Source organism: Heterocephalus glaber, unplaced genomic scaffold (assembly GCF_053883595.1).
Source record: "Heterocephalus glaber isolate CG9 unplaced genomic scaffold, H.glaber_assembly_v1.0 deba00001447, whole genome shotgun sequence".
NCBI lineage: Eukaryota > Metazoa > Chordata > Mammalia > Rodentia > Bathyergidae > Heterocephalus > Heterocephalus glaber.
The window spans coordinates 8,197,471-8,222,742 of NW_028258299.1; the positions used below are offsets into that span (position 1 = coordinate 8,197,471).

At 42.6% G+C, this 25,272-nt stretch overlaps 1 protein-coding gene across 2 annotated transcripts in view; it reads left to right on the top strand.

Moving 5' to 3' along the window:
* The window catches only part of LOC101706585 (arylacetamide deacetylase-like 4), a 28,355-nt gene extending 7,324 nt beyond the window's left edge, over positions 1-21,031 (top strand). Inside the window, exons 1-4 of one of the 2 annotated variants that reach the window (XM_021243554.2) lie at positions 8,553-8,761; positions 12,332-12,551; positions 14,901-14,964; positions 20,011-21,031. In XM_021243554.2, coding sequence (XP_021099213.2) covers positions 8,594-8,761; positions 12,332-12,551; positions 14,901-14,964; positions 20,011-20,785 — 1,227 coding nt within the window. In that variant the 5' untranslated portion in view covers positions 8,553-8,593 and the 3' untranslated portion in view covers positions 20,786-21,031. Of the gene's footprint in view, positions 1-8,552; positions 8,762-12,331; positions 12,552-14,900; positions 14,965-20,010 lie in introns of those variants that run through there. The other variant, XM_087214654.1, reaches the window with a different exon arrangement.
* The last annotated feature ends 4,241 nt before the right edge of the window (positions 21,032-25,272 follow it).

Consider the following 25,272-nt stretch of genomic DNA (forward strand, 5'->3'; position numbering starts at 1 on the left):
TTGGGAAGATACCCAGCAGGGGAATAGCTGGGTCAAATGGGACCTCTAGCCCTAGTTCTTTGATGTATCTCCATGTTGATTTCCACAGTGGTTGCACCAGTCTGCACTCCCACCAACAATGGAGAAGGGTTCCTTTCTCTCCACACCCCCGCCAGCATTTGTTATTGGTTGATTTCTTGATAGCAGCCATTCTTTCTGGAGTGAGGTGGAATCTCAGTGTTGTTTTCATCTGCATCTCTCGAATGACCAGTGATGTTGAACATTTTTTCGTATATTTATTTCCTGCTTTTACTTCTTTGTCTGAGAAATGTCTGTTCATTTCAGATGTCCATTTGGAAAAATAATTTAAAAAAATAGAAATGAAAACTATGTACAAGAATACAGCAAATAATTAGGTAAGGGAATGATAAATGGTTGTGGGGTTATAAAAGAGAGAACGGAGCTGCAACTTAAGCTGGAGGTCAAGGGAGCCTTGACAGCAACTTGTGACCAAATTAAATGAAGGGAAAGTGAAGCCAAGGCATCAAAGATTAGTGTAGCATGTAGCATCATAATGCTAACTGTGGACACTGGGTTAAGACAGCATGTGATCACATCTTGGACTTCCAACTCACTGACCATATGATCTTGAGTGGGGGCTTAACAACTTGTGCCTTGGATTCCTCATCTATCCAGTAAGTACAAACACAGTACACACTTCATTGGCTGTTGTGTATTAAGGGAATCAAAATTAGTAAAGTACTGAAAAATAACCATGCCCCAAGTACATGTTGACTGCACTGAAGACAAATGTGTGCTCCTCCAGCTGGAACAGACACAACATGAGCCAATCCACTAGCACTCCATGAGCCTCACTGGTTCTGTGGGGACAGGTGCCATCTTGAGTTTTGTGTGGTGGGTGTTGGTGTCTGCTGGTGGCAGACTATCTGGCAGTGGTGAAAGTAAATCAGCTTTGGTAGAGAAGGTGAGTCAGGGCTTCTTCTCCACTCCTTTCCTGTGGCTGCTGTAACAAACTTCTACGTCTTAGTGGCATGATCAATAAGTGTATTTATTCTCCAGCAGTTCTGAGGTCAGAGGTCTAGGGTGGTCTTCAGGCTGCATTCTTTCTGGAGACTCCTAGGATAACATGTTCCCTTGCCTTTTCCAGGTTTCAAGCATACCTTTCATCTTGTATGGGGCTTTTTCCCTGTTCAAAGCCAGCAGTGCAGCATGGTTAGCTGATCAAAATTGGTTTTATAAATGCAATATCTATTATTGTCTGTGTATAATAACTTAAGATTTTTTTCCTGGTCAGAGATAACATATATAGCTTAAAAGTGTTAATTTGCCATGATTTGGTTTGCATGAGCAATACAAAGTCATTGTTAAAATAAATAAATGGAGACTTCTTGGGCTTGGAAACCTGCAGGAAAAAACTCCCCTGTGGCTATAAAAGCAATGTGTTCAATTTTCTTCACTGATGGGTGACATCTCTGGTTTTTCCCAGACTTACTGCGGTACATCCTTACAAACATTATTAAATAAATTATTATAATCTTTTTAAAAGTGCTACAATTAAAAGGTTAAGGTTTCTATGTCTACAGCAATCAAGTTTTCTTAAAGATATTAAAATGCTCTTGGTTAAACTTACAAAATTAGATTGAGTAGTAATGGCTTTTTTTTTTCACTAAAAGTTTCTGATGTTCATTGGTAGGCTTTTTGGTTACTAAAAACTGAGCTTTAAGAGTTAAACAGTATTTAAATGTTAACCCATAAAATGCTTTAGTTTATAATTGATTAAATAAACAACTATTGTCTTAGTTTATAACATAATCTATATATTTAAAAAGTATATGTATGTACATATGTATCTAAAAACAAAATATTCTGTGAGTCTAAGCTTTAAAGTTAAATTTATAGTTAAGATTCTATAAGTTTAATACATACAAAATAACTAAGAGGTTCTTTCTTTTATATAATATACATCTAGACTGTAGACGTATAAAATGATCAAGATTTTTTGAGATTTCTTTACATTTGGTCCTGCTATTTAAAAATTTGATCTGTGCCTATTAACTTTGATTAAACATTATATAATTATACAAATAAAATACACTTATATAAAATATTGGATAATGTCTATTTGTGATCAATAACACTGTTTCTTAAAGTTATAATAGGTCTAAAGATGTCCTTCAATTATTGTCAGTGAAGTTACACCCCATTATCTTGTTAGAGTCTAAATTTTGCCTTAAAAATAAAAACTGTATATATATGTATATATATACACACATACGTACATATATAATTTTTATATAGCTGTGATGATAATTACTGCTAACCTCATGGTATATCAAAAGCATTTGTATTTCTCAAGTATACAGGCCTACAAAGATACAAAACTTAAATAAACATTTAATTGTACTGATGACTTCCAAGCTAATGTTGTTTATGATGGTGAACTTCTTCAGGCTCAAACATCTGGCTTTCTATTACTTGTGTTCTAGCTACTTGTAATAAAATATACCTACCAATTTAACACGAGAAAGGCTGCCAGATGATGGTTATGTATTTGTTACATAATCATGTTAGAACAGTTAGAATTTCCTAAGCAATTTGCAGTCCAGACAATGTCACTTTAAGGAGTAAATATTGGACATTAATAATCTGTAAAGTATGTCTATACTACAAATGTGACAGACTCCTTTTAACAGGGTCCACTAGAGTGACCTTCTAAAGACAGTCCATAACTGCAGAACCCCAACATGACTTCTATCCAGTTCCCCTTCGATTAGCTCTTGGGAGAAAATCTGTGACTGCCACCTTTCCAATATCAACTCTTCTCAGCTTGAAGCAGCTAGATTTGGTCTTTACTCCTTCTCCCCTAATGGCAGTTAGGGGTACTTCTTCAGAGTGGGGGATATTATAGACAGCTAAATTAGATAGAAATTAATAAGCAGAGAGGGATTAGGCCCTGGAAGGAGTCAGCACAGAAAATGAGATACATCAAAATGGCAGCTGGAGGCAAATCTAAACAGGGCCAGGCTTCAAGATGGAGACACAATGGCAGACCTACAATCCTCTGTAGCAATAAACAGCAGTTTGAGATTATACTCTAATTAGGATCACCTGGCCCAGTGAGCCTAGATAATGCATCAGATACACAGGCGGGTGATCAGAACTCTCTGATCCATACTCTCCTTCCTTTCCAGGAATGCCTTTGTTCGCTCTATATTAAATGTAATAGACAAACTTTTCGTAGAGTGCTGCTACCTGATATTTGCTCTTCTCTCCATTTGTGCTGCCTTGATCTGCCTTAGGAGGCTTGGGAGAACTTGGGGACCTCCTCTTGCCTTGTTTTCCCATAATTCCATGTTCAGTGTATCTGTTCTTTATTTCACTCCCCTTTCCCTTTTATTGGTACTGGAGGTTGGGGTCTAGTAAGCTAGGAAGAACTTATAGTTTATATAAAGATATTTAGGAAGATATTGTTTCCCCATGATGTATTTCCGGTTTTATATGCATAATGGTAATATTTATTTCTTCAGATATTTAATTTATTTGGACTTTGTCCCTATGCTTTGAAGAAAGGGTCATTTCTAGTTATAACAGTATTAATAGATCCCATCGTGTATCACTTGTGTAAGATAGACCTTGAATTAACGCTTTCATTCTTTATCAATGCTCTGTGCAAACTATGTTCAATATTATTAGCAGTTATTCTATGATGTAGTGGGGGGCACTGAAGGGTGGGTGAAAGAGGAGTAAGTTAGGAAGGGAGGAAGTTGGTAAAAGCAACAGTGATAGGTGAAAAAATTTGATATGGGGTCAGATTTTGTTGGAGTGCTTTTAGTTGAGCTGAGGGTTAGTGTTGATGGTTTTAAGAAAATACTTGAGGCAAAAATAAGTTATAGGAGGAGGACGTGTATTTTGTGCACTAGGAAAGCTATATGGGTGTCAGAATCTACTGATGTTCGTGCGCCTGCAAAGTGGAAAAAAGGTATGGGAGGATAGGGGCTAGGAAAGATACAAAAGAGCCAAAGGAATAGAATGGGGAGTGTCTTAGTTACTTTTCTCTCATTGCTGAGACCAAAAGTTAAGAGGGAAAGGGTATATTTAGCTCACAGATCCTAGAGCTTTTAGTTATAATTGGCTGGCTCCAATGCAAGGTGGTTGACAGACAGGCATCACCGAGGAGAAACAACAGGGTGCACACAAGGTAGCAAAGGCAACAAGGGACCTTAACAGTGTCTTTCTGCTCCTTTTATCTTATTCAGATTTGCAGGATTAGGGTGGTGCCAAACCAATCACTCACGTTTAGTGGTTTAGTAATCACACACTCTTAATCCTAGCACCATGCATTCCAGATTTAGCTACCTTTGACAAAGACTTCATGAGGCTTTGGAAGGACATCCAGACATAAGCCACAACAGGGATCAACTGTTTTCTTAGGCACAGACCATAGACAGTGAGTGTTCCTTGAAAGTTCAGTACCTCCCTGTCCAGTTTTGGTCCCACCTAATCATGGCTCTTGTTGAGATTTGCTATTCTGAGAGTCAAAAATCTCCTCCTTGTCCCTTCTAGTGCATCTACATCTCCTCAGCTAGGAGTCAGCTTGCCTGAAACCATGGTAGGTGTATAGAAGCACAATTTGTAATAGCTAAACCCTGGAAGCAGCCTGTATGGACATCAACAGATGATTGTATAAAGAAAATGGGGTATCTATATATAAGGGAATACTACTCAGCTGAAAAGAAGGACAAATTTGAAATTTTTGTAGGAAAATGGATGCACCTGGAAAATATAATTTTGAGTGAAAACAAACCAGACACACGAGATTAAATATATGGCACCTTTGTACAAACAAAGGGAATAATAAAGGATGGATAGAAGGGGGCAAGAAGATGGATCTCTTGCAAGAGGGAGAGGTCCAAGGGAAAAAGGGCAAGGGGTAGGAGGGAAACAGAAAATAAGTAGAATAAAGATATGCTATGTACAGGAATCTAATAGCCTCAATGAATGTATATATTTTATGCTATAACATGAGCTAAGATTAATAAAATCAAGAAGAATGGGAATCAGAGTAGGGGATGAGGAGGGGGTGGGAGAGGGAAGGGGAAGGAGGTAAAAAGAAAAAAAATAAGCTGTATTATGTACATGTAACCACTCCCCCATGAAGACTGTAAACTGCATGTACTGCAAACATGTACTATTGAAATTTTTTTTTTTTGGTACCAGGGATCGAACTCGGGTCCTTGTGCTTGCACAGCAGGTGGTGAAACCACTGAGCTAAATCCCTGGCCCACTAGTGAAATTTTTTAAAAGTTAAAAAAATAGAAAAAAGTTATAGACAAGCTAAAGTTAATGACGTTTGACATATACATACACCCTTGCTATATGCCTCACTTCCCTTTTGGACCAACATTAGCTAAGCAACTATACTTATAATCTTATAGGCTGATTGCAATTTGACCATAGTTACCCAAGTTATGATTTTGCTGTATAAAATACCTTTGAGAAAGACCCTCAGGAGCAACCCATGTTTTGGACACCTCTTGCCTCTCAGGAGGCTTCTCTCAATAAAATTTTCCCACTCTTAACCACCTTTGTCCTCATATCTAGTCTTCAATATTGGGAGACACGAACTCAGCACATCAGAAATCTAACAGGTTTGGGGTTACTTCTCCACCACAATTTGTAGGAAAATGGATGCATTTTGAGACCATAATGTTAAGTGAAATAAATCAGATGCACAAGTGTAAATATTGCATGGTTTCTCATATATGAGAAATCCAAAGTATAAATAAAGAGCAAAGGAAAAGATAGATAATAGGAAGGAGATAGATAGATCTTTCTGAAAATGGAAGAGTATAAAGAGAAGGAGGGCATTATGACTTGTGTCTAGATGTTCCTCCAAAGCCTCATGCAGTCATAGGTGGGGCTTTTTCAGTGGTGGCTGAAAGTAGAGTGTGTGACACTGGGATTGATTCATGGTGCAATGCTAGGATCAAGGGCACTAGGATTAAGGGTATGAGTGCTACCTGCCCTAAATAGCCTGGATAAGACATAAGTGACAGAAAGAGCTGTGGTCACCCCTTGTTGCTTTCCTACCTTCTGCCCATCATGAACTGCTTCTCCTCTGTGATGCCTCTCTGCCATGTTATCCTGCCAGGGAGCCAGCTGGCTATGAACTGAAACCCTTACAAACTGTGAGCCAAATAAACCTTTTCTCTTTTAACTTTGAGTGTTAGATATTTTGTCTCAGCAATGAAAACAGTAACTAACAGAGGGAGAGGGAGCCAGGGGAGGGAAGGGAATGAAAAAAGGGAATTAAGATGTGTTATGTACACGTACCAACTCCTCGCAAGGCGTGTAAATATTATGTACTGCAAACATGTACCAAAAAAAGGGGATCAAGAAATAGGAGGAGGGGAAAGAGAGAAGGGAGAGGGGATGAGAAAAGGAATTAAGAAGTACTTTGTACATGTACCAACTCCCTACAAGAAATAAACTTTTTATACTACAAAAAATATTCCTGCCCCACTGCAAAACTAGGATCATGGCCAAAGTTGATACAATGCAGAAGCAAGAAATAGAATTTTTCTCTGGCGCAATATCACCCCATTCCTCTTCATCGACCACAGCTTTGGTGACAAGCTTTGGTGACAAGGCAAAGAATATCATTTAGAGGCTTCCATCTTGATTTTCACAGAGGGGGAAAAATTGTGTATTTGGAAGTATTAAGGAGTATTAAGAGTAGTAAGCACTCTACATCCAAGCAACAGCAGAAGTGTTAGAGACTTCAGGTATATTTGTGCATAGAATGGTTTGTCAGAGTGAGAGCGAATGAACCAATGCACACAATGTTGGAGAATCTCACGAACATGGTGTTAAATGAAAGAATCCCTGGAGAAAGAAGATTGTCTGCATCATTCCATTTATGTAAAATTCAGAAACCAGTAAGATGAATCCTAGCTGTTAGATGAAGGAGATCAGCTACCTTTGGTAGGTGTGTAATGGGGGTGTGGTTTGGATGGGCAGAAGGGGTTATCAGAGATATGCTATGTCCTGATTTGGGGGTTGATTGTTCATTTGTGAATATTCCTCAGGCTGAACACTTCAATTATGTATATTTTTACATAAGCATATATACACACAGATATACTAATTATAAATAAATCAATCTCAACATAAATTAGAGGGCATTCGCAGAGCTACATATATTGCAGTATTATTTGCACTTGCCCATAAGTGCAGGCAACCTAAATTTCCATTGTTGGTTGAATGGGTAAGCCAAATGGGGTTCTGTGGCTGTACCTCAGTGGTAGAGCATGTGCCCAACATGGAGAAGGCTGTGGGTTCTATCCCCACATAAGAAAAATGGTAAAAATTTGGTATATACATATAATGGATATTATTCCATCTTTTTTTTTTTTTGGTACTGGGGATCAAACTTGGGACCTTGCACTTGCAAGACAGGCAGTAGAATCACTGAGCTAAATCCCTAGCTCTCCATCTTTTAATAGAAAAAAATCTTATCATATGTTACAGCTTGGCTGAAGCATGAGGACAATGTGCTAGGTGGAGCAAGCCAGTCTCAAAAACACAAATTCTGCATAATTCCATTCATAGAGAGTAGGCAAAATGGATTCAGACTCTTAGAGAGTAGCACTGTTGTCAGGGAAGGGAGTTGTTCAAGGGGCATAGCATTTCAGTTTTGCAAGAGATCTACCTGTTGCATAACAAGATATATTTAGATAACACTTTGGTGCTGCACACTTAAAAATGGTTATGATGGTAAATTTTATATTATGTGTTTTTAATTAAGCAAATAAAGAACTGAGAGGAATGGTTCATCTGTCTTCCTATAAATCCTTCCCTAGACATTGAAAATGTAGCCCCTGTAAATTTCTATGTGCTGGACTCAGCCCTACTACATTCTATGGGAATCTAGCTAGACCAGGGCTCAGCCAATCACTCCAAAGTCCCTGGAGATGGTTCATATGAATCTCACCATCCCAGGCAGACCTAGGCCTCACCAAGCCTCACATTCCCTTTCAGAAAATAGTACCAAGGCCTGGTTTAGGATGATTTTACCCATATACTTTGTTCCATGAGAGAAAGAAATGATCAGAAATATTTTGGGAAACAGGCTTCAAAAACACCTGTAATGTACTCGCCAGGCATAAGGAGTTGGGTATGAGATCTGCTTTGGTTACCCTAAGGAGATTCTGTTGTAGGATTTGAACTTGTCTCCTACTTTATAGTCAGAAGGTCAGCATAGGTAACCCTCTGTGACCCACATGAGGCTACCTGTTCAGATCCCCAGGAGCTGAAATACACTATGGACTCACTCCCTTCTCATTTGTGGGAAGACTGCTTCCTGAACTCCCCTTGGCGAGCCCCTTGGTCTTTCCTGATCATAGTATTCCTTGGGGACTAGGTTCCTTAAGCTCCCTTTGCCTAGCTAACTTCTAAGAGGCTGGGTCAGGCCATTGTGTCAGGCAAGAATAGAAAGTGTAGGTGGAGCTGGAGCCCATATAGTCAGCCAGGTTCTCCTAACCACTCTCCCAGGCTGGTTTCTTGGGGTAACAGCTCCTTGTGGCTTCAGACCATGGCTGTCCTGTTGCTGGTGCTGCCATTGGGCCTGGCCATCTTTTTCCTGGGACTCCTCGTCTGGACCATCTTTAAGCATTTCCTCACCACAGAAGTCCCCTCTGCCTTGCAACATCCCGTCAAGTTCAGAATTCTGGACTGCATGTTTATATATGTGATCACTTTGGTGAGTGCTTTCTCTTGAAAGCTTCTTCGTGAGTTGGAGGTGCTGTCACTGTACCTTCCCTCTTTTTCCCTTTTATTTTCTTTCCCTCTCTCTCTCTAGATTCCCTCAAGACAGACAAGATAGGATTTTACACACTTTTGTATGTGCTACTATCTTTCTCTTTTCCTTTCTTTATTGTTTCCCTCCCTCCTTTCTTTCTTCCTCCTTCTTTTCTTTTGTCCTTATTTTCATGCGTTTCACTCCCTTCATTCCTTCTTTTCTTCTGTCATACTTTTTGTTCCTTCTCTCCTTCTTTCCTCTTTTCTATATTTCTTTCTCTTGTTTCCTTTGACTTGTCTTCATTCCTTACTTTACACTCTCTCTCTTCGCCTTCCTTCTTTTCTTCCTTGACTTTTTCCTGCTATATTTCCTTCACAACTTCCTTTCCTCCTTCTTTCCTTCTTTTCTTCCATTCGTGCTTCCTTCACTATTTCTTTCTCTTCTTCCTTCTTTCTTTTCTTCTTTGCTTCTTTTTCTCCTTCTTTTCATCCTCTCTCCCTCTTCTTCTCTGTCCCTCCTTTGTTCCTGGTCTGGCTTCCCTCACTAATTCCCTCCCTCCCTCCCTTCAGAATGAAACAATTACCAAGTACAATCAGTGAGCTCTTTTCTGAGGATTGAATAATTTCAGACCCAGTCCCTGCACACCAAGTGCTTGATGGGGACTGACACCTTCAGTGCAGCATCGTTCTCCCTCCATGCACTTACCTGTTTCCCAGGTGTTGGTCCTGCACAGCTGTAAGTCCCTTGAAGGTGGGGACTACTCTATTCAGCTTTAAGCTAGACTCCAAGCACAGGGCAAGGCACCTCATAAGTACTATTTATTGATAAAATCATAAGTAAATTCAGCCATCATTTCAGGGTGGCCCTACAGGTGGACTCTGAGCAGAGCTTCAGTATGAGATGCTGGCAGGAGATCAACACCTACCTAGAGTTGCAGCAGAATTGGGAAGAAGGGTTTTTCCCATGTAGGAGGCACCTAGAAGTGGCCAAACAACTCACACTAATTATCTCTGAGGGCAACTGTACAGGAGGTGAGGAGGTATAAGGGTGAAATGCATCAACTACAGCCAGAGAGTGTACGTAATCTTTTTTTTTCTTTTCTTTTTACCAAACTCAGGACCTTGCACTTGCAAGGCATGCATGGTGCCACTGAGCTAAATCCCCAGCCCAAGTGTATATATTCTTGTATTGCCTCTTACTAGGTGTGTGATCATGGGCCACTTGTAAAAACTTCCTGTGTCTCAGTTTCATCTATGAAATGGGCATGATGGTATCTGTCTCATTAGGTTGGTAACAACATTAGATGACATGTGAAAGAGATGAATAGGTTCAGGAATATTTGTTTTTAAAAAAATCCATCCCTGGACAATTGGTGGAATTTTTCACCATTGGCACGGACCACTTCAAGTCTGAGCTTCACCACCAACTAACTGAGTGGTCCTGGAAATCAGCATCTCTGGGCTTCACGTCTCCCGTTTACCCATTTCTGAGACCCTGCGAGCAGCCTACAGCAGCTGTCATCACAGGTGCTTAGCTGGTGTGCTGCGGTTGAAGAGAAACCCTAAAGGTTGAAAGAGCCCCATTTTCCTGGATCTCTTAGATATTTGGGGCCTTTGTTTTTAGTTCTAGAGCCTCAAACTCACCTGTTATTCCTTAGGACCAAGATAGGCCCCAAATATTAGGTTGTGGAGATGATCCAAAATAACTACAGCTCACTTTGTACATGAACTGTCTTAACTTGGAGTTCTATTTCACAAAATATCCAGATAGTGGCTTGCTTGTAATTACAGTTAGAGTATTAGTTGAAAAACACACTAGGGCTGGGCATGGTGGCGCATGCCTATAATCCCAGCACTCAGGAGGCAGAGGCAGGAAGATTGCCATGAGTTCAAGGCCAGCCTGGGCTACAAAGTGAGTTCAGGGCCAGCCTGAACACAAAGCGAGACCTTGCCTCAAAAAAAAAAAAAAAAAAAAAAAAAAAAGAAAAACACACTAGGTAAATACTCAGGGTGATCAAAAAATATAGGGAATGTTTAAAATTTAAAAAATTTATTACAGTAAAAGACATATTGCCATTATCTCCCTCAAAACATGCCCCCTCTTCAAACATACTAATCCCATCATTCTTGCCACTTTCTGAAGCACATCTGGAAGTCCTCTCTCGTCAGTGTCTTTATGAGGTATGATTAAAAAAAATAGTGCAGCTGCTGCTGCTCAGTGCCATTCATCAGATGAGTGGCCCTCATTCACCTTGTCCACCCATTGAAATGAAACTTATGACTTCTGGCTCTTCGTCAATGTTAAAGAGACCATGAAAGGTAAATATTTTGAATGGATTCAGAGTATCAAGGCAGCCATAACAGCAAAACTGAAAACACTCACAAAGGAAACATCCACAGAAGCTTCAGAAAGAGGCAAGAATTATGGAAATATACTTAAATAGAGAGCAAGCATTTTGAAGGGAATTAATGGCAATGTGTCTTTACTGTGACAAATCTAAAAAATTTAAACACACATTATGTTTTTTGATGATACCTTATCTGTAGTCCTTTGCCAATACTCACCCCTTCTGAGCAAACAGCCAACATTCCCAGATAATCACATTACTCCTTTCTGCTGAACACAGACAGAACTTAAGGATGTTCCATAACCCAGAGCTCCAGGTTCACAGTTATAAGGCCCACCCTCCATCCTGGTACTGGGGATTGAACTCAGGACCTTGCACCTGCCAAGCTGAGCTACATCCCCGGTCCCGAAGTGATGTTTTGACACAAGTGACCAAGTAGCTTCAACATCCCCTCTGGGTAGAGTCCAGGACAGAAACAAATGAGAAAGGATGCAAGTCAAATGCCTTCGACAATCGACAGTCTTCATTTCAGTGTCATCTTCTCACTCTGGCCCAAACTAGGCTGCAGCATTGGCAAATTCACACCAATCTCCGACTCTCATCTGCTGCTCTCACATTACCACAGAACAAGTAATTTATCCACAAGAGGGATTTTTTGGCTCGCAGTTAGGGATGTTGGGAAGGACAAGAGTATGACACCAGCTGTGGGTTTTGCTACAGTGCCTTGCAAGATCTCCTGGCAAAAACGCAAACATGCATGTACTTGCAAGACTGAAAACATGAACTCAACTCATCCTTTGTCAGGACCTCACTGCAGAGGTGACTGACCCACTCCTCTATAGCAGATTGCGTGTATCTGGGAGGGGACTGCCTGATCACCTCAGAAGGATTCCACCTCTTAATTCTGTTCCAATGGCAATGAAATTTCAACATGAACTTTAGAGCGGGAAAACATTCAAATTCTAGCAATATCATTATGCAATCAAGGCCATGTGGCTGTGGACCCTGAAAACCTAGCTTTTACTTGAACACAACCCAGAGTCCACTGAGATGCACTGAGTCAAATATGCATGCAGGAGGCAGGAGAGAAACCTGAGAAGCCTTAGCAGTGATGGTAGGGGAAGATCTGCCCTCCTGATCCTAACTTCTCCTTCACTTCCTTTTCCTCCTCTTACCTCCAACAGGGGAACATACTAGAGAAGCTGAGAATTTGCTCCATGGCCAGCGTTGCCCGTTTTGTACATGACAGATTGTTCACAAAGAAAAAGGACCCTAAAGTGGTGGTGACTAACCTGCGCTTTGGAACCATCCCTGTGAGGCTGTTTCAGCCCAAGGCAATAGCCTGCAGATCCCGGGGAGGCATCATTTTCTACCATGGAGGAGCCGCAGTGATGGGTAGCCTGGGTAAGGAGCTGGCCAACTTGTGGAAGAGGAAGGGTGTTGGAACATGGATAATTTTGCCCAAGATGGCAGAAGAATCTCATGAAGTGAGTCAAAGAAATCAGCCCTAGGAGCTTCTTCAGAGGAGCCAAGAGAGGGCTTGGAACTCACTTAAATTAGTGGAATTGCTGCTTCTGGGCAATGGTTTCTGTTATGTGATAGTCTGGGTCCCTTGCTAGAGCGTTAGCTATTGACTCCTCCTTCTCTTTCCACTCACATTATGGCCACTGGCCCATCCTGTTTGTCCCAGAGTGACTTTCAACCTGTGCATTGTCCTTAGCTCTGTAGGGCCATGGGATACAAACCCACCTTCTTTTGCTTACACCTTTCCCTTCCAGGAGGATCTTTCTACCTGGTTCTCTGCACTTTCAGCTCACTCAGCCTCAAAGATGTCCCCAAGGCTGGGGTGTACCTCAGTGGCAGGACATTTGCCTAGCATGAGTAAAGTTCTGGGTTCCATCCTCAGCAGTACCAAAAATAAGTCCACACTCTCTCTCCTTCAGATGTTAGCTGGGAACAAACACATCCTGTCCATAGGTCCTATCCTTGTGAATGGTCTTCACTCTCAGAAGCCCCAAGGCATGCTCCCTTAGATGCCATCCTGTGTGCAGGGAGGATGTAATTTCCAAAGGTAAAAACAAGATGGGCCAGAAAATATTTGCTGAACACTTACTGTTAGACCCTTTCCATGCACAAGGCACTCAGAGAGGTAGAAGAAAGACTCAGGCCCTAACCTCAAGTGCCTGTCCATCAATGAGGGAACTGGACAGTTTGGGCAGGAGAATTCACATAGGGGGCATTTTCACATGGCGATAAACCAAGGTGGACTGGGTTCCTCTAATTAGACCAAGTCTCTTCAAGAAGGTAGAAGCCCAGGCCCAGGAGATGAGGGACAGTTGGCACTACAGAGGAGGCGTATCATTCTAAGCCAGCTCGGGGACCTGGGACAGCCCAGGAGGCATGGGCCTCAGGCTCTAACATGAGGGGCACTAAAATCCTCAGTCATCAGGACAGCTGATTCTTCACTTGAGGCCAGTATTTAAAGAGACAATACAAATGTAACAGACTAAGTTGAACTGATGCAGGGCTGAGTGGCTTTTACAAATGCAAAGTAGAAGCCTGTTTAAAACTTTATTTTGCTCATTGCAGCATGTTTAGCATTAGTTTGGATTTTTTAATCTTTTACATCAATATATTATCTGGAAGGCTGAGTGTCCTGGTGCCCTGGAGTTTGCACCCACGGTGGATGCCTCATTTACGTCACTCTAACCTGGCCTTGCTCAGTCTAAGCAGCAGGGCAGCCAGGACAGAGCTATGAAGCAGGAGCAGCTTGGGCCTTGAGGGCAGAAGAAAGTTAGGGTGGCAGAGCTGGCAGTGAAGCTGGACAGGTCAGCAGGGCCCAGGCCATGGCCTGCAGAGGTCTCAGCTTTGGCTCTTTAACCTCCCCTGGGAGCTTTAAGGCCACACTCACTCTTGCTCTCCCCCAGGCTGACTGAGTCCCCGTCTAGGGTGGGCCCCTAGGACCTGTCTCAGATGATCTAATGTGAAAGGGGCTGAGACCTTTGGGGCAGACTTTTCTCGTAGGTGCTGACCCCTGACTCAGCAGACCTCTCAGTGTGGTGTGTCCACGTCTGTTTCTGCTCTATCCTCACTGTATCCTCCACAAAGGTCTCTCCCTGGCTCCTCTGAACATGGGAATCACCTGGTGTGATTTAGAAAATCTTGATTCCTAACCTCCTACCCAGAGACTCTGATACCAGGATTTGGGGTCTGCCCTACAGATTGGTGGATAGGCTCCCTGGTGCCTCTGTGCTGAGCGCAGAGGCTGGGAAAGGGTGAGCAGAGGTGCATGTAAGCCCAGTATTGGGCCTGCAGCACAGCCTACTCACATCAGGGGACCCACCTTCTAGAACTTCAGATGAATCCCCCTATTCATAACATGTCCTATCCAGCCATTGCTTATTTCCTCATCAATATAAATACACAAAATTATTAATCCCAGCAAGCATGCTCAGCTTGACTTGAATTGACTTTTTCCATTTCAGATCCCTAAGCCTTCCTGGTCTTCAGTTTGCCCCAATGTAAAATTAATCGATGCAGATGAGCCCCAAGGTAGTTCCCTCCTTGACATTCAGGAGATTGGGGCAGATGTCTGGCTCTTCCCAGGCAGAGCCCACCAAAGTAGGAGGAGACCAGAGAAGGGACAGAGACAAGACATCACCCATGCCCACATATCGGCTGCTTTCCATGAGGCTGTGGGGGTAATGCTGGGCCCTCTTCATGGGCCACCCTGGGTCTGTTTTTTTCTTACAGATTCTTACCACAACATGTGCCTTTTCCTTGCCCTGGAGACGGATTCTGTGCTACTGTCAGTGGGGTGAGTTTTGGAGACACTCCTCAGCTTTTCCATGGGAAGAAGGTGGGTGGGGAGTTCCCGGATGATTGTAGAGCAGAGAGGAGTCTTGGACCCAAGAGGCACTCAGGACAGGCACCAAGGACACAGGCACAGCTCCATTCAAAGCAGCACAAGATGGAAAGAGGCCTGCTGTAGGGGAGTGCACAGATTGGCCCGGTGAGACTGACTACTACATTACATTGCCCGAGTGGCCATGGACTATTACACAGCCAATTAGTAAACAGTATCGTGGGATGCAATATGATATGAATGAATCTTAGTAGTGCAATCATAAGTACAATAATTAAAAAATTGCATGAAGTCTTATGCCTTAAAAATAATGTTATGACAATTACAATCAAACTAATGTCTTCTAGGAATGTACATGGTTAAAACCAAATAATATAAAAAGGAAACAAAAAAGATGATGTATTCAGCATTCAAGGTAACCCTCTTCTGTGTAGAGGCAGCACTGAAGTGAGAGAAGATGGTGGGGTGGTCAGGGTTGGTTGAAAGTCATGGTCAAGGTCCTGGCTGTGGTTGAGGTGATGGTTCTGTAGATTCTCTTTGGTCATTAAGTAACTACCTACCTATCTAGCTACTACCAACTGTAGGCCACACCAGCACCAAGGTGGAGAATATTTTAAGACATAATCCCAAGTCTATTGATGCAAGTATGGTGGGGTCAACTCACTAACATTCTAGTCCTTGCTCCAAGAGATCTCAACAAGCAAGAACAGCATAGTTTAGGCAGAAGAGTTGAGAGAATGTGAAAACTTCCCTGTTAGCACCTGAATATCCCAAGGCCCGCCTCTAACCTCGGCTGCTCTCAGTCTGAGTAGAGAGCTCAGCTGTGTGACTCCAGCAGGCCATTGAGCACCACTGATTCTCTCTGGAGACACTGAAGAGGGCAGCGTTTTTTTCCAGTACACAGTGAATCACAACTGGACACCATTGTGTCTGAACTTCTGCCATTAGAGCCCGTGTCTCCAAAGACATTAGGGATAATTAAAATCCCTTGAACAGGGGGCACGAAAGGCATGAGTACTCCCTGTGATATCTTATAAGATGTATTACATCCTATAAGGTGATCTCTTTTTAACTTTTCACAATCCCTCTTGTAATGGCCCTTTTCTTTGCAATATGCACATTGATCTTTTTCTAACAAGGACCATACTTTACTTTTATCCTCTTTTTTATTTTCTCTGTATTCCTTTTGGATAAAACCTCCATCTGTCAAGGCTGCAATGTTCGCCCTTCCTATCTTTTTAGCCATTCTATCCTCAAAAGGATCCCTATTGTTAAACACCTTCATTGCCACACTCATCAACTTTTCCCTGTTTTCTCCCTCAAATCCTTCTATCCGCTGCAGTTTCTTTCTAATATCTGGGGCCGACTGAGTAACAAAAGCCAAATTAATTGCCTGCCGATTTGCAGGGGCATCTGGGTCAATTGGAGTATACGTACAGTATGTTTCCAACAGATGCTCCAGAAATGCAGAAGGGGATTCCTCAGGTCCTTGAAGGACTTGGCTTACCTTGCTCAAGTTGGTAGGCTTTCGAGCGGCTCCCCTCAAGCCAGCTAGGAGATGCTGACGGTAGTTGTGGAGAGCTTCTCTCCCGCCCAAGGAATTAGCTCACCACGGGGGATGGGTGGACGGAAGTTGTGCCTCAAGATGGGCCCGCTGTTGCTCATTGAGGGGGCCCTCTGTTCCCCCAACACCAACTTTATGGCTTGCCCTCGGATCCTTTCTCTTTCCTCAGAGGTAAAAAGAGCTTGCAGAAGTTGTTGACAGTCATCCCAGGTTGGGTCATGTGTATGAAAAACAGATTCTAGGAGGGAGATCAAAGCCTGGGGTTTTTCTGAAAAGGGGGGATTTTGATGTTTCCAATTATACAGATCACTGGTAGAGAAAGGGATATAGACATAATGACCCTGTTCTACTTCCCTAAGAGGCAGAAGAGGAACTGAACTAATCTCTTCAGTGAGAGCTCCGCTGAGACCATAAGGGGCCCCTGTTCGAGTGTGGGATGGGGAGGTTATAGAATCTGGAGATTTTCCTTCTTCGGGAAGAGGAGGGGGAGAGAGAGTTTTGAGCTCTGGGCCTGGCTTTATCAGAGGAGGAGGATGGCTCCACATAGGGTGGAGGTCTTATAACAAGATCTAAGGGGTCAGGATCTTGTGAGAGCACCGGCTTGGGAGCCTGGGTTTTGGCCTCTTGGGGTTCCCTTGGGGCCATAACCAGAATGAGAGAGTTTGTTCGCAGGGAACAACGCTGCAACCATGCCGGAGGCTCTTGACAAGCCCGAATCCAGATATTTATATATGGAAACTGATCAGGATGGCTAGGGTGCCCGGTGACCCTTTTCCATACCGCTCTGCAGAGACCTGGGTCAAAAGAGCCCTCAGCTGGCCATCCAACTCCAAAGGCTGGCCATTCCAATTGGCACAGGGAGCGAAGTTTTCGGTGAGAAAATTTAACCCTATATTTGTTCTCCTGTTCGGGGGAAAAAGCCAATTTAAAATTAGTGAGAAAACAATCCAATGGGGTATTTCTGGAGCAGGATCCTCCCATCTCTGTCCTGATGGTTTGGAAAGAAATACAAAATTAAACACACAACAGACAGGACACTAACGTACAAATGACAAGACAAACAGGTGCCACAACAAAAGCAAAACTAAACCTTCCCTTATTCCTTGTCAGGAACCTTGGGGTCAGGGGAGGCTTACTGGCCCATCAGCCACCTCACTCCTGACAACAAACGGCTGCAACTGGCCAAAAACTTACCTCCGGAGGTTTTCTGAGGTCTGTGCCTGAGTCTCCTGCTGGATCCCGCCACAGAGCCTCGGCTGAACTGGGGTTCTTTACCCAGGGATCTTGCTGGGGCCTCCAAAATGTAAGACCGAGGGCCTTACCAAACACTCCGAGGAGCTGACTAGTGAAGCACACCCAGGAATCCCAGCGGTGCCTTCAGAATGTGAGACCAAGAGCCTTACCAAATGCTCCAAGGAGCTGACTACAGCAAAGAACACCCGGGAAGGAACACACCGGACAAGTTGGAAAACAGACCTTTATTAGTCTGGCCAGATGGCACTTCCAAAGCAAAATAGCTTAGAGAGGCAACTGGCTCAGAATCCGAGGCTGTTTTTATAGGGAGTTGAGGGGGAAGTTAACATATAGAATTAAAGAAAAGGGGACAAAGGTTAGTGGTTGACTGTCACATATTGATGGTCAGCAGACATCTGCAGCTTGTTTTAACAATTGTGGTGCCTGGAATATCAGTTCTGGGTAAACAAAGAGTTGAGTAGTTTACTCTGGGACTCTAGGTCTGTTACAGATCCCTATCTAGTGTCCCTAAACTAACAAGCATCTCCATCCATTAACTCACATTTTAATCACAATGGGGCTGGAGAAAAAGAAACAAAGGTTATGCAGTCCCACACCTGCTTTCCTTTTTCTGGCTGAAAGCTACTTCACCTTAACTATAGTTTTAGCCTTGCTGCTGCACAACTGATGGGTAGTAGGACTGAAACCTGCAGATTGCATCTTTTGACCCAAAGATGATAGAGGCCAGATTGGGCAACTATTTCAAGTATACACACTCCTGGTTCAAGCAAAGTTTTATAGGGCAGGGGACTGCAGCCAAACTGGAGCTTTGACTAAAGGGAGTGAGCAGTTTGTTGATAGAGTAAGCAAAGAAGCCCTCTAAGAAACTAAGGGAGGAGAATCTAAAGTTGAATTGTATCTTGGGCAAATTAGTGACATAGTCAAACACTGATCCAAATAAAAAATAAAAGCTGCTAGAGGTTTAGTTCAGTGGTAAAGCCTGGTGTTCACCTCCCAGTATTCAAATAATTCTAGTTAGACACTTGGACTTCTGGGTTGTCACAGTCAACTTGATTTTCTTTGTATCTGGCATCATTGTCAAGTACTAACATCCTGGCCTTGTACTTGATGTGTAAAGAGGGGCTCAACTTTGCTCAGGAGTTACTGAGTTACTTTTACAGCTGGTGTCATCATCTTGCACATACACCCGGTCCTTCTACTGGGGCTAAAGGCCTTTCAGTGCTTGACTGCTGAAACAGCACAAAGGTGGGATAGAAAAGACACATACCAACTCCAGCCAGCAGTAGGCAAAGTTAACCTTGTGTCATACTCTTGATCAAAAAAGTTCTCAATATGTCTTTGTGCAGTGTTGGTAGATAGACTCTGTTTCATGGGTGAGTTAAAGCAGCAAAGGAACAGACACAATATGAAGACAGACATTCCATGCCTTTTATCCCATTTTACCCACGAGTAAGAAGTCTGTACGTTGAAGGGTAGAGTCAGTGTTCTCAGCAAAAGCCGCCTTCAAGTCCCTGGATGTAACCCAGGCAGCTGTCACCATAATTCAGACATTAGAGGGGCTGTCAGCAGCAAAGCTAGTGGGAAACTAATAATGTAGTATCCAGATGTGTGAACTCCAAAATTAGTCATTTCAAATAGACTGAGGGCAAGGGAGGGTAGAGAGCTTATTTATATTTCTTCTAGGGGAGAATTTCTCAATTTTGGACAATGTTATGCCTCTGTGACTTTATCAGGGCAGGATGGATCTGTTAGAACATGCCATGCTACAAAGTGTAATAGTTTATTGCAGCAGTTTGTCTTGTCATTCCAGCCTTGTGTTTCAACACTGCCCCACCATGATGGTGCCTAACTGTTTCAGTAGTTCATTTGCCATTTTTCTAACATTACTGCTTGTTCCCCTTCCAAAGTTAATAGCTTTAAACTTGTACTATCTTGTGTGGGGTTTGTGTATGAATGGGAAGCATGGGAAATGGAGCATGTGCCGGGAATGTAGAATCCTGCACAGCCACACTCTGGGCAGATACTTCACATTAACATAGGAAGACAATGGGGATTTGTAGGGTCCTTCTGAAGACTTAATTGGGGAATGTCTCCCAAGGGCTATAGAGGACACTGTTCAGATGGCCCTCAGTGACACCTGTGCACACTTCACTGCTCTTTGTTCCCTCTTCCCTCCTTAGGTACCGCAAGCTTCCTGACCACCATTACCCTGTCATTACTAACGACTGTCTGAATGCCTCCATCCACTTCCTGAAGATCCTGAAAACCTATGGTGTGAACCCTTCCCAGGTTGTGATCTGTGGGGAAAGTGCTGGAGGAGGAGTTGTGGCCCAGGTGACTCAGGCATTGGTGAGCCAGAAAGATCTTCCCCAGATCCGGGCTCAAATCCTGATTTATCCAACCACTCAGGCCATCAATTTACAGTTACCATCCTTTCAGCAGAACCAAAATGTTCCGTTCCTCACCCGGGACTTCATGTTGATGTGCCTTTGTAAATATATGGCCATCGACCTCTCCTGGCGAGATGCCATGGTGAAAGGTGCTTGTATACCCCCAGACACCTGGAAGAAGTACAGGAAATGGCTCAGCTCTGACAACATCCGACAGAGTGTCAAGAACAGGTTCCAGGAATCCCAGCTCCGTGGTCCTTTTAATGAGGCTGCCTATTTGGAAACAAAACATCTGTTAGACGTAGCAAATGCACCCCTCTTAGCAGATGATGAAATCATTGCTCAGCTTCCTGAGGCCTTCCTGGTGAGCTGTGAGTATGATGTCTTCCGTGATGATGTCTTGCTCTACAAGAAGCGCTTGGAAGACCAGGGGGTCCCAGTGAGCTGGTACCATGTGGAGGATGGATTTCATGGATGCCTAATTTTATTTGATAGGAAGCCTTTCTCTTTCCCTTGCTCTGTGAAAATTTTAAATGCTATAGTCAGTTACATAAAAGGCATATGATAGTAACACTAAGGCCCTCAGTCGGGTGAGGCCAGGATAACTCTGCCATAGCTGTGGATTATGCTGAGTTGTACTGTACAGAAGGAGATGCCAATGCACCCAGTCAAGGTAGATAAGATAGAGTGAAGAGCTGTCTAGCTTTAACTTTAAGAAAATGCAAACTCTGTTTCCTTTTAGTATTACCAGAGTTCAGTTTTATGTCTAGCTACATTCTCTAACATTTAGAAATAAATATCAATGGAGGAGAAAAACACCTTTAAAATTTTCTTGAAGCCTTAAGCCATAAGGTTTCTGCAGATTAAGTGCCGAGAACTGAACCCATGGTCTGAGGTGAACACATATTTATGATGACTAAGCATTGCTGGGTCCATGTCTCTGGTGGAAGGAGGTGGTCACCTCATTGTTCCTGGGGTCAAGGTCACTGATCACATCCCAGCTTAGAGTGCCACCAATTGCCCTGAGAAATGTTCCTGCAACTAATCATGCCTTGGATCAAGCCACCCTAAAGAAAAATTTAGAGGAGGTGTTTCCAAAGATATGCACAGGGGAGAGGCAGGAGGGGAGAAATGGTGAACTCTGGGAAGCCAGGAATTTTACCTGTACCCAGGTCTTAAATAAAAACCCCTAAGGCAGATCTCTGGCTGCCATGAGGAGGTTCTCAGAGCCAAGGCTGTGTTGGGAATCTCTGGAAGTCACGTGGGATTTGGAAAGTGCATTTTCTAAAGGAGGAAGTGTGGCCTGTTTTCTCTGTTAAGCTTCTATGATCTCCCCACTTCTACAAAGTACTCTTTTTTGCTGATCAATGTCAGTGTCTCTGCTCACAGGGATAAGGATTCTCTGTTCATCATGCTGGTAAGGCACACAGTAGCTGTGTGGGCCCATGTTTGCATGACGCATCCGGAGGAGCCCTGTGCACCATTGCTGGCCAGATCCACCCAAGGGATGGAGCTGGAGGCTCTCCTATCTGTTCAACCATAGCCTGCCTGGGTAGCACCACTCTCGCCTGTGACTGACAAAGGAAGGGGTCTTACCTTGGCCCTTGGTCTTTGCAATAAGTATCAATATTTCATAGGCAACTGGACTGGCTTCTTGGGGCCTCTGCAGGCATCATGATGCATAGGTTATATTTTAGCATCTTTGATAGCAGGGGTATCAATTTTCTGTTTTCATCTAACAGCAGCTCTGCAAATGTTTTAGTGTATCATATTACACCTCCAATATCTCACAATTTGAAAGGTCCAGGGGTCTGTTCATGGCTTAGGTGGGCTCTTATCTTATGGATCTATGGGACATGATATGGTGTTGGATGCAGTCCCATTTGAGACTCACATGGGAAGGCTCTGCATCAAAGGTTATCAAGTTGTAGGCAGAATACACTCTCTTCAGATTGGAGACTGGAGTCATCAGTATCTTATTAGCTGTTGGTCAGAGGTCTCCACCCTGAGTTTTTATGGACACTCACAGTGTTATGTCACATAACTTTAAATGGTAATTAGTTCTTTAATGGAACAACAGAGAGACAGATGGGACCCAGTTGCCAGAAGATCTAGAGTAATAAAATCAGGAACACAAGTCCATCTAATTTGTTAGCTTTGCCAGATCTCATCGGAAGGAAATCATGGGTCATACTCACACATGGGAATCACTCATGGTAAAACAGCACAAATGGAAGTCAAAGGATCATCGCAAAATTTGCCCTATGCAGAAAGACAGCAGAAGGTTACAGAAAGACCAGTGAAACTCACTTGCAGCCTAGGATACAGAAGGTGTTCTGCACCTATGAACTCTATCTTTTGGTGCTGATGACAGCTTGTTGTACCAGGAGGGATCCTTTCACCTTTGTCAGCTCTACCTCTTTTCTCCAATAAAATCCCTCCCCTCTTTTTCCCTAGGGATCCTCTGGGTTTTCCTGCAGCCTCATTGCAGATTATTCATGATAGGCACTCTGCCCTCAGGTGAGTCAGGGTCCCATCAGGACAGAGAGGACCTACAAGCTGACAGTTTTCCTCCTAATACTCTGTCAGACTCAAAGGGAAACAGAGTGCTCTTGAAACGTCTTAACTCCATGGACCTGGCTGACTCTCAATTCAGGACCTATAAGAGAAATCAAGGGCATAAATCAGTGACCCAGAGAGCTTAATGTCACAATGGAAAATTTGATTAGCAAAAATGTCAGTTTTATGGGATTCTTCTGAAGGTTGAGCCAAAAGGGAGGCCTAATTTGGTCTAATCCCATCATTTTACTCTGGGGGAACTAGGTCTTCAAAAAGCAGATGATGCACCCAAGCTTGGAAAGTTTCAGAGTGTGAGATGTTAGAGGGATCCATGAGGTGGTACAAGAAAGTCAAAAGGCAACAATTTTAGGTAGAGGGCTAATATCTAGAATATATTAACTCTGAAATAATTAGACCACCTAAAATAAAAGACCCAGTCAAGAAATGGGTAAGAGAAATGAACAGACAGTTCACAGAGGAAGAATTACAAATGGTCAACTGATATATGAAAAAATGTTCAACATTTCTGGCTATTAGAGAAATGCAAGTTAAAACAATACTAAGATTCCATCTTACTCTAGAAAGAATGACAATCATCAAGATATCAAACAATTACAAATGATGATGTGGCTGTGGTGAAAACAGAACTCTCTTACAGTGTTGGTGGGAATGTAAATCAGTACCACCATTATGGAAATCACTATGGAGATTTATCAAAAAACTAAAATTAGAAATTCCATATGATCCAGCTATCCTCCTTCTAGGTATCTTCCACAAAAGAGCTTAAAACAGTGATACACACAAACCAATGTTTATAGCAGTACAATTTGTAGTAGCTAAATCCTGGAAGCAGCTCATACACTGATCAACAGATGATTGGATAAAGAAAATGTGATATCTCTATATCATAGAATATTACTTGACTATAAAGAAGGACAAATTTGAAACATTTGTAGGAAAATGAATGCACCCGGAAAATCTAATGTTGAGTGAAATAAACCAGACACACTGTTTAAATACTGTGTAGTACCTCTCATTTGAGTCAGAAAAAGTACAAACAAAGAGAATGATAAAGGAAGGAAAGAAAGAGACAGAGGATGATCTCTTGAACACTGAAAAGGGTCCAAGAGACCAAGAGCAAGGGTTGAGGGTTAAATAGAATAAGATAAGCCATGTATAGGATTTTTTTTTTTTTTTGGTACCAGGGATTAAACTCGGATCCTTCCACTTGCAAGGCAGGCGGTGGAACCACTGAGCTAAATCCCTGGCCCCCATGTATAGGATCTTAATAACCTCAATGAATGTAAACATTATATGCAATAAACACTAACTGAATTTAATAATGTCACGAAGAATGAAAATGGGGAAAGTTGAATTAAAGGAGGAGGTAGGGAGGTGGAAGGGGAGGTGAGGAGAATTAAAAAAAGAAACAAGGTATATCATGTACATGTAACCACTCCTCAACATGATTGTAAAATGCATGCACTACAAATATATACTAATAAAAATTTTTAGAATGATCAAAAAGAAAGGTAGAAGGGCCAAGTGAGCTCACCCAGGCCTTCAGGGCCATGAACAGAAAACTAGAATTAACCTAATCCTGTAGCAAATAATTTCGTTTCTAATCAAGGAGGCAACAAAATTTAGTTTGTGTTGTAGAAAATTGTTCTGGAAGAAGATACAAAGCATGTTACAAAGGATTGAATGATGAATGAATATCCTATAAAAATGTTTGCACCTTGCCACCTTTGAAATATAAATATAAACGAAGCCAAGGCATTAAATAGGGAGTGACAGAAATGGCTGTGGGGTTATGGAAGATGAAACAGAGTTGCAATTTAAGGGTGAAAAGGAGACTCAACATATCAAAGGCTGAGCAGAGTATGTAGCATGCAAGCCCCTAGCAGTGTATACAGGCAGCATGGGATCACATTTTGAATTTCTGTCTCATTGTCTACTTGACTTTGATGAGGTGTATAACTCCTTGTGCCTTGGTTCCCTCATCTGTAAAATAGGTACAAACACATTACCCAGCTCACTGTTTGTCATGAAGATTAAAAGAATCAAAATTATCGATGTACTGAAAAATTTCATACCTCAAGTACCTATCTAAAGCACTTAAACCACACCCAACTTGATCTAATCCACCCCCACTGATTGAGCATCATGGGTTCTTTGGAAAACAGTGCCATCTTGTGGGTTGATCTCAGCTGGTGAAAGATAACTTTGCAGTGGTGGAAGTCAGTCAGCCTTGGTAGAGAAGGTGAACCAGGGCTTTGTCTCTGTTCCTATCCTGTGACTGCTTTAATCAACCATCATAAAGATAATGGAATGATCAGCACACACGTATTCTCTATTGCCTCTGAGGTCAGTGGTCTAGAATGGTCTGCAGAGGTATGTTCTTTCTGGAGGCCCTCAGGACAATGCATTTCCTTGCCTCTTGTAGGTTTCAAGCACACTTACTTTCTTGTCTGGGGGCCTTCCTCCCTGTTC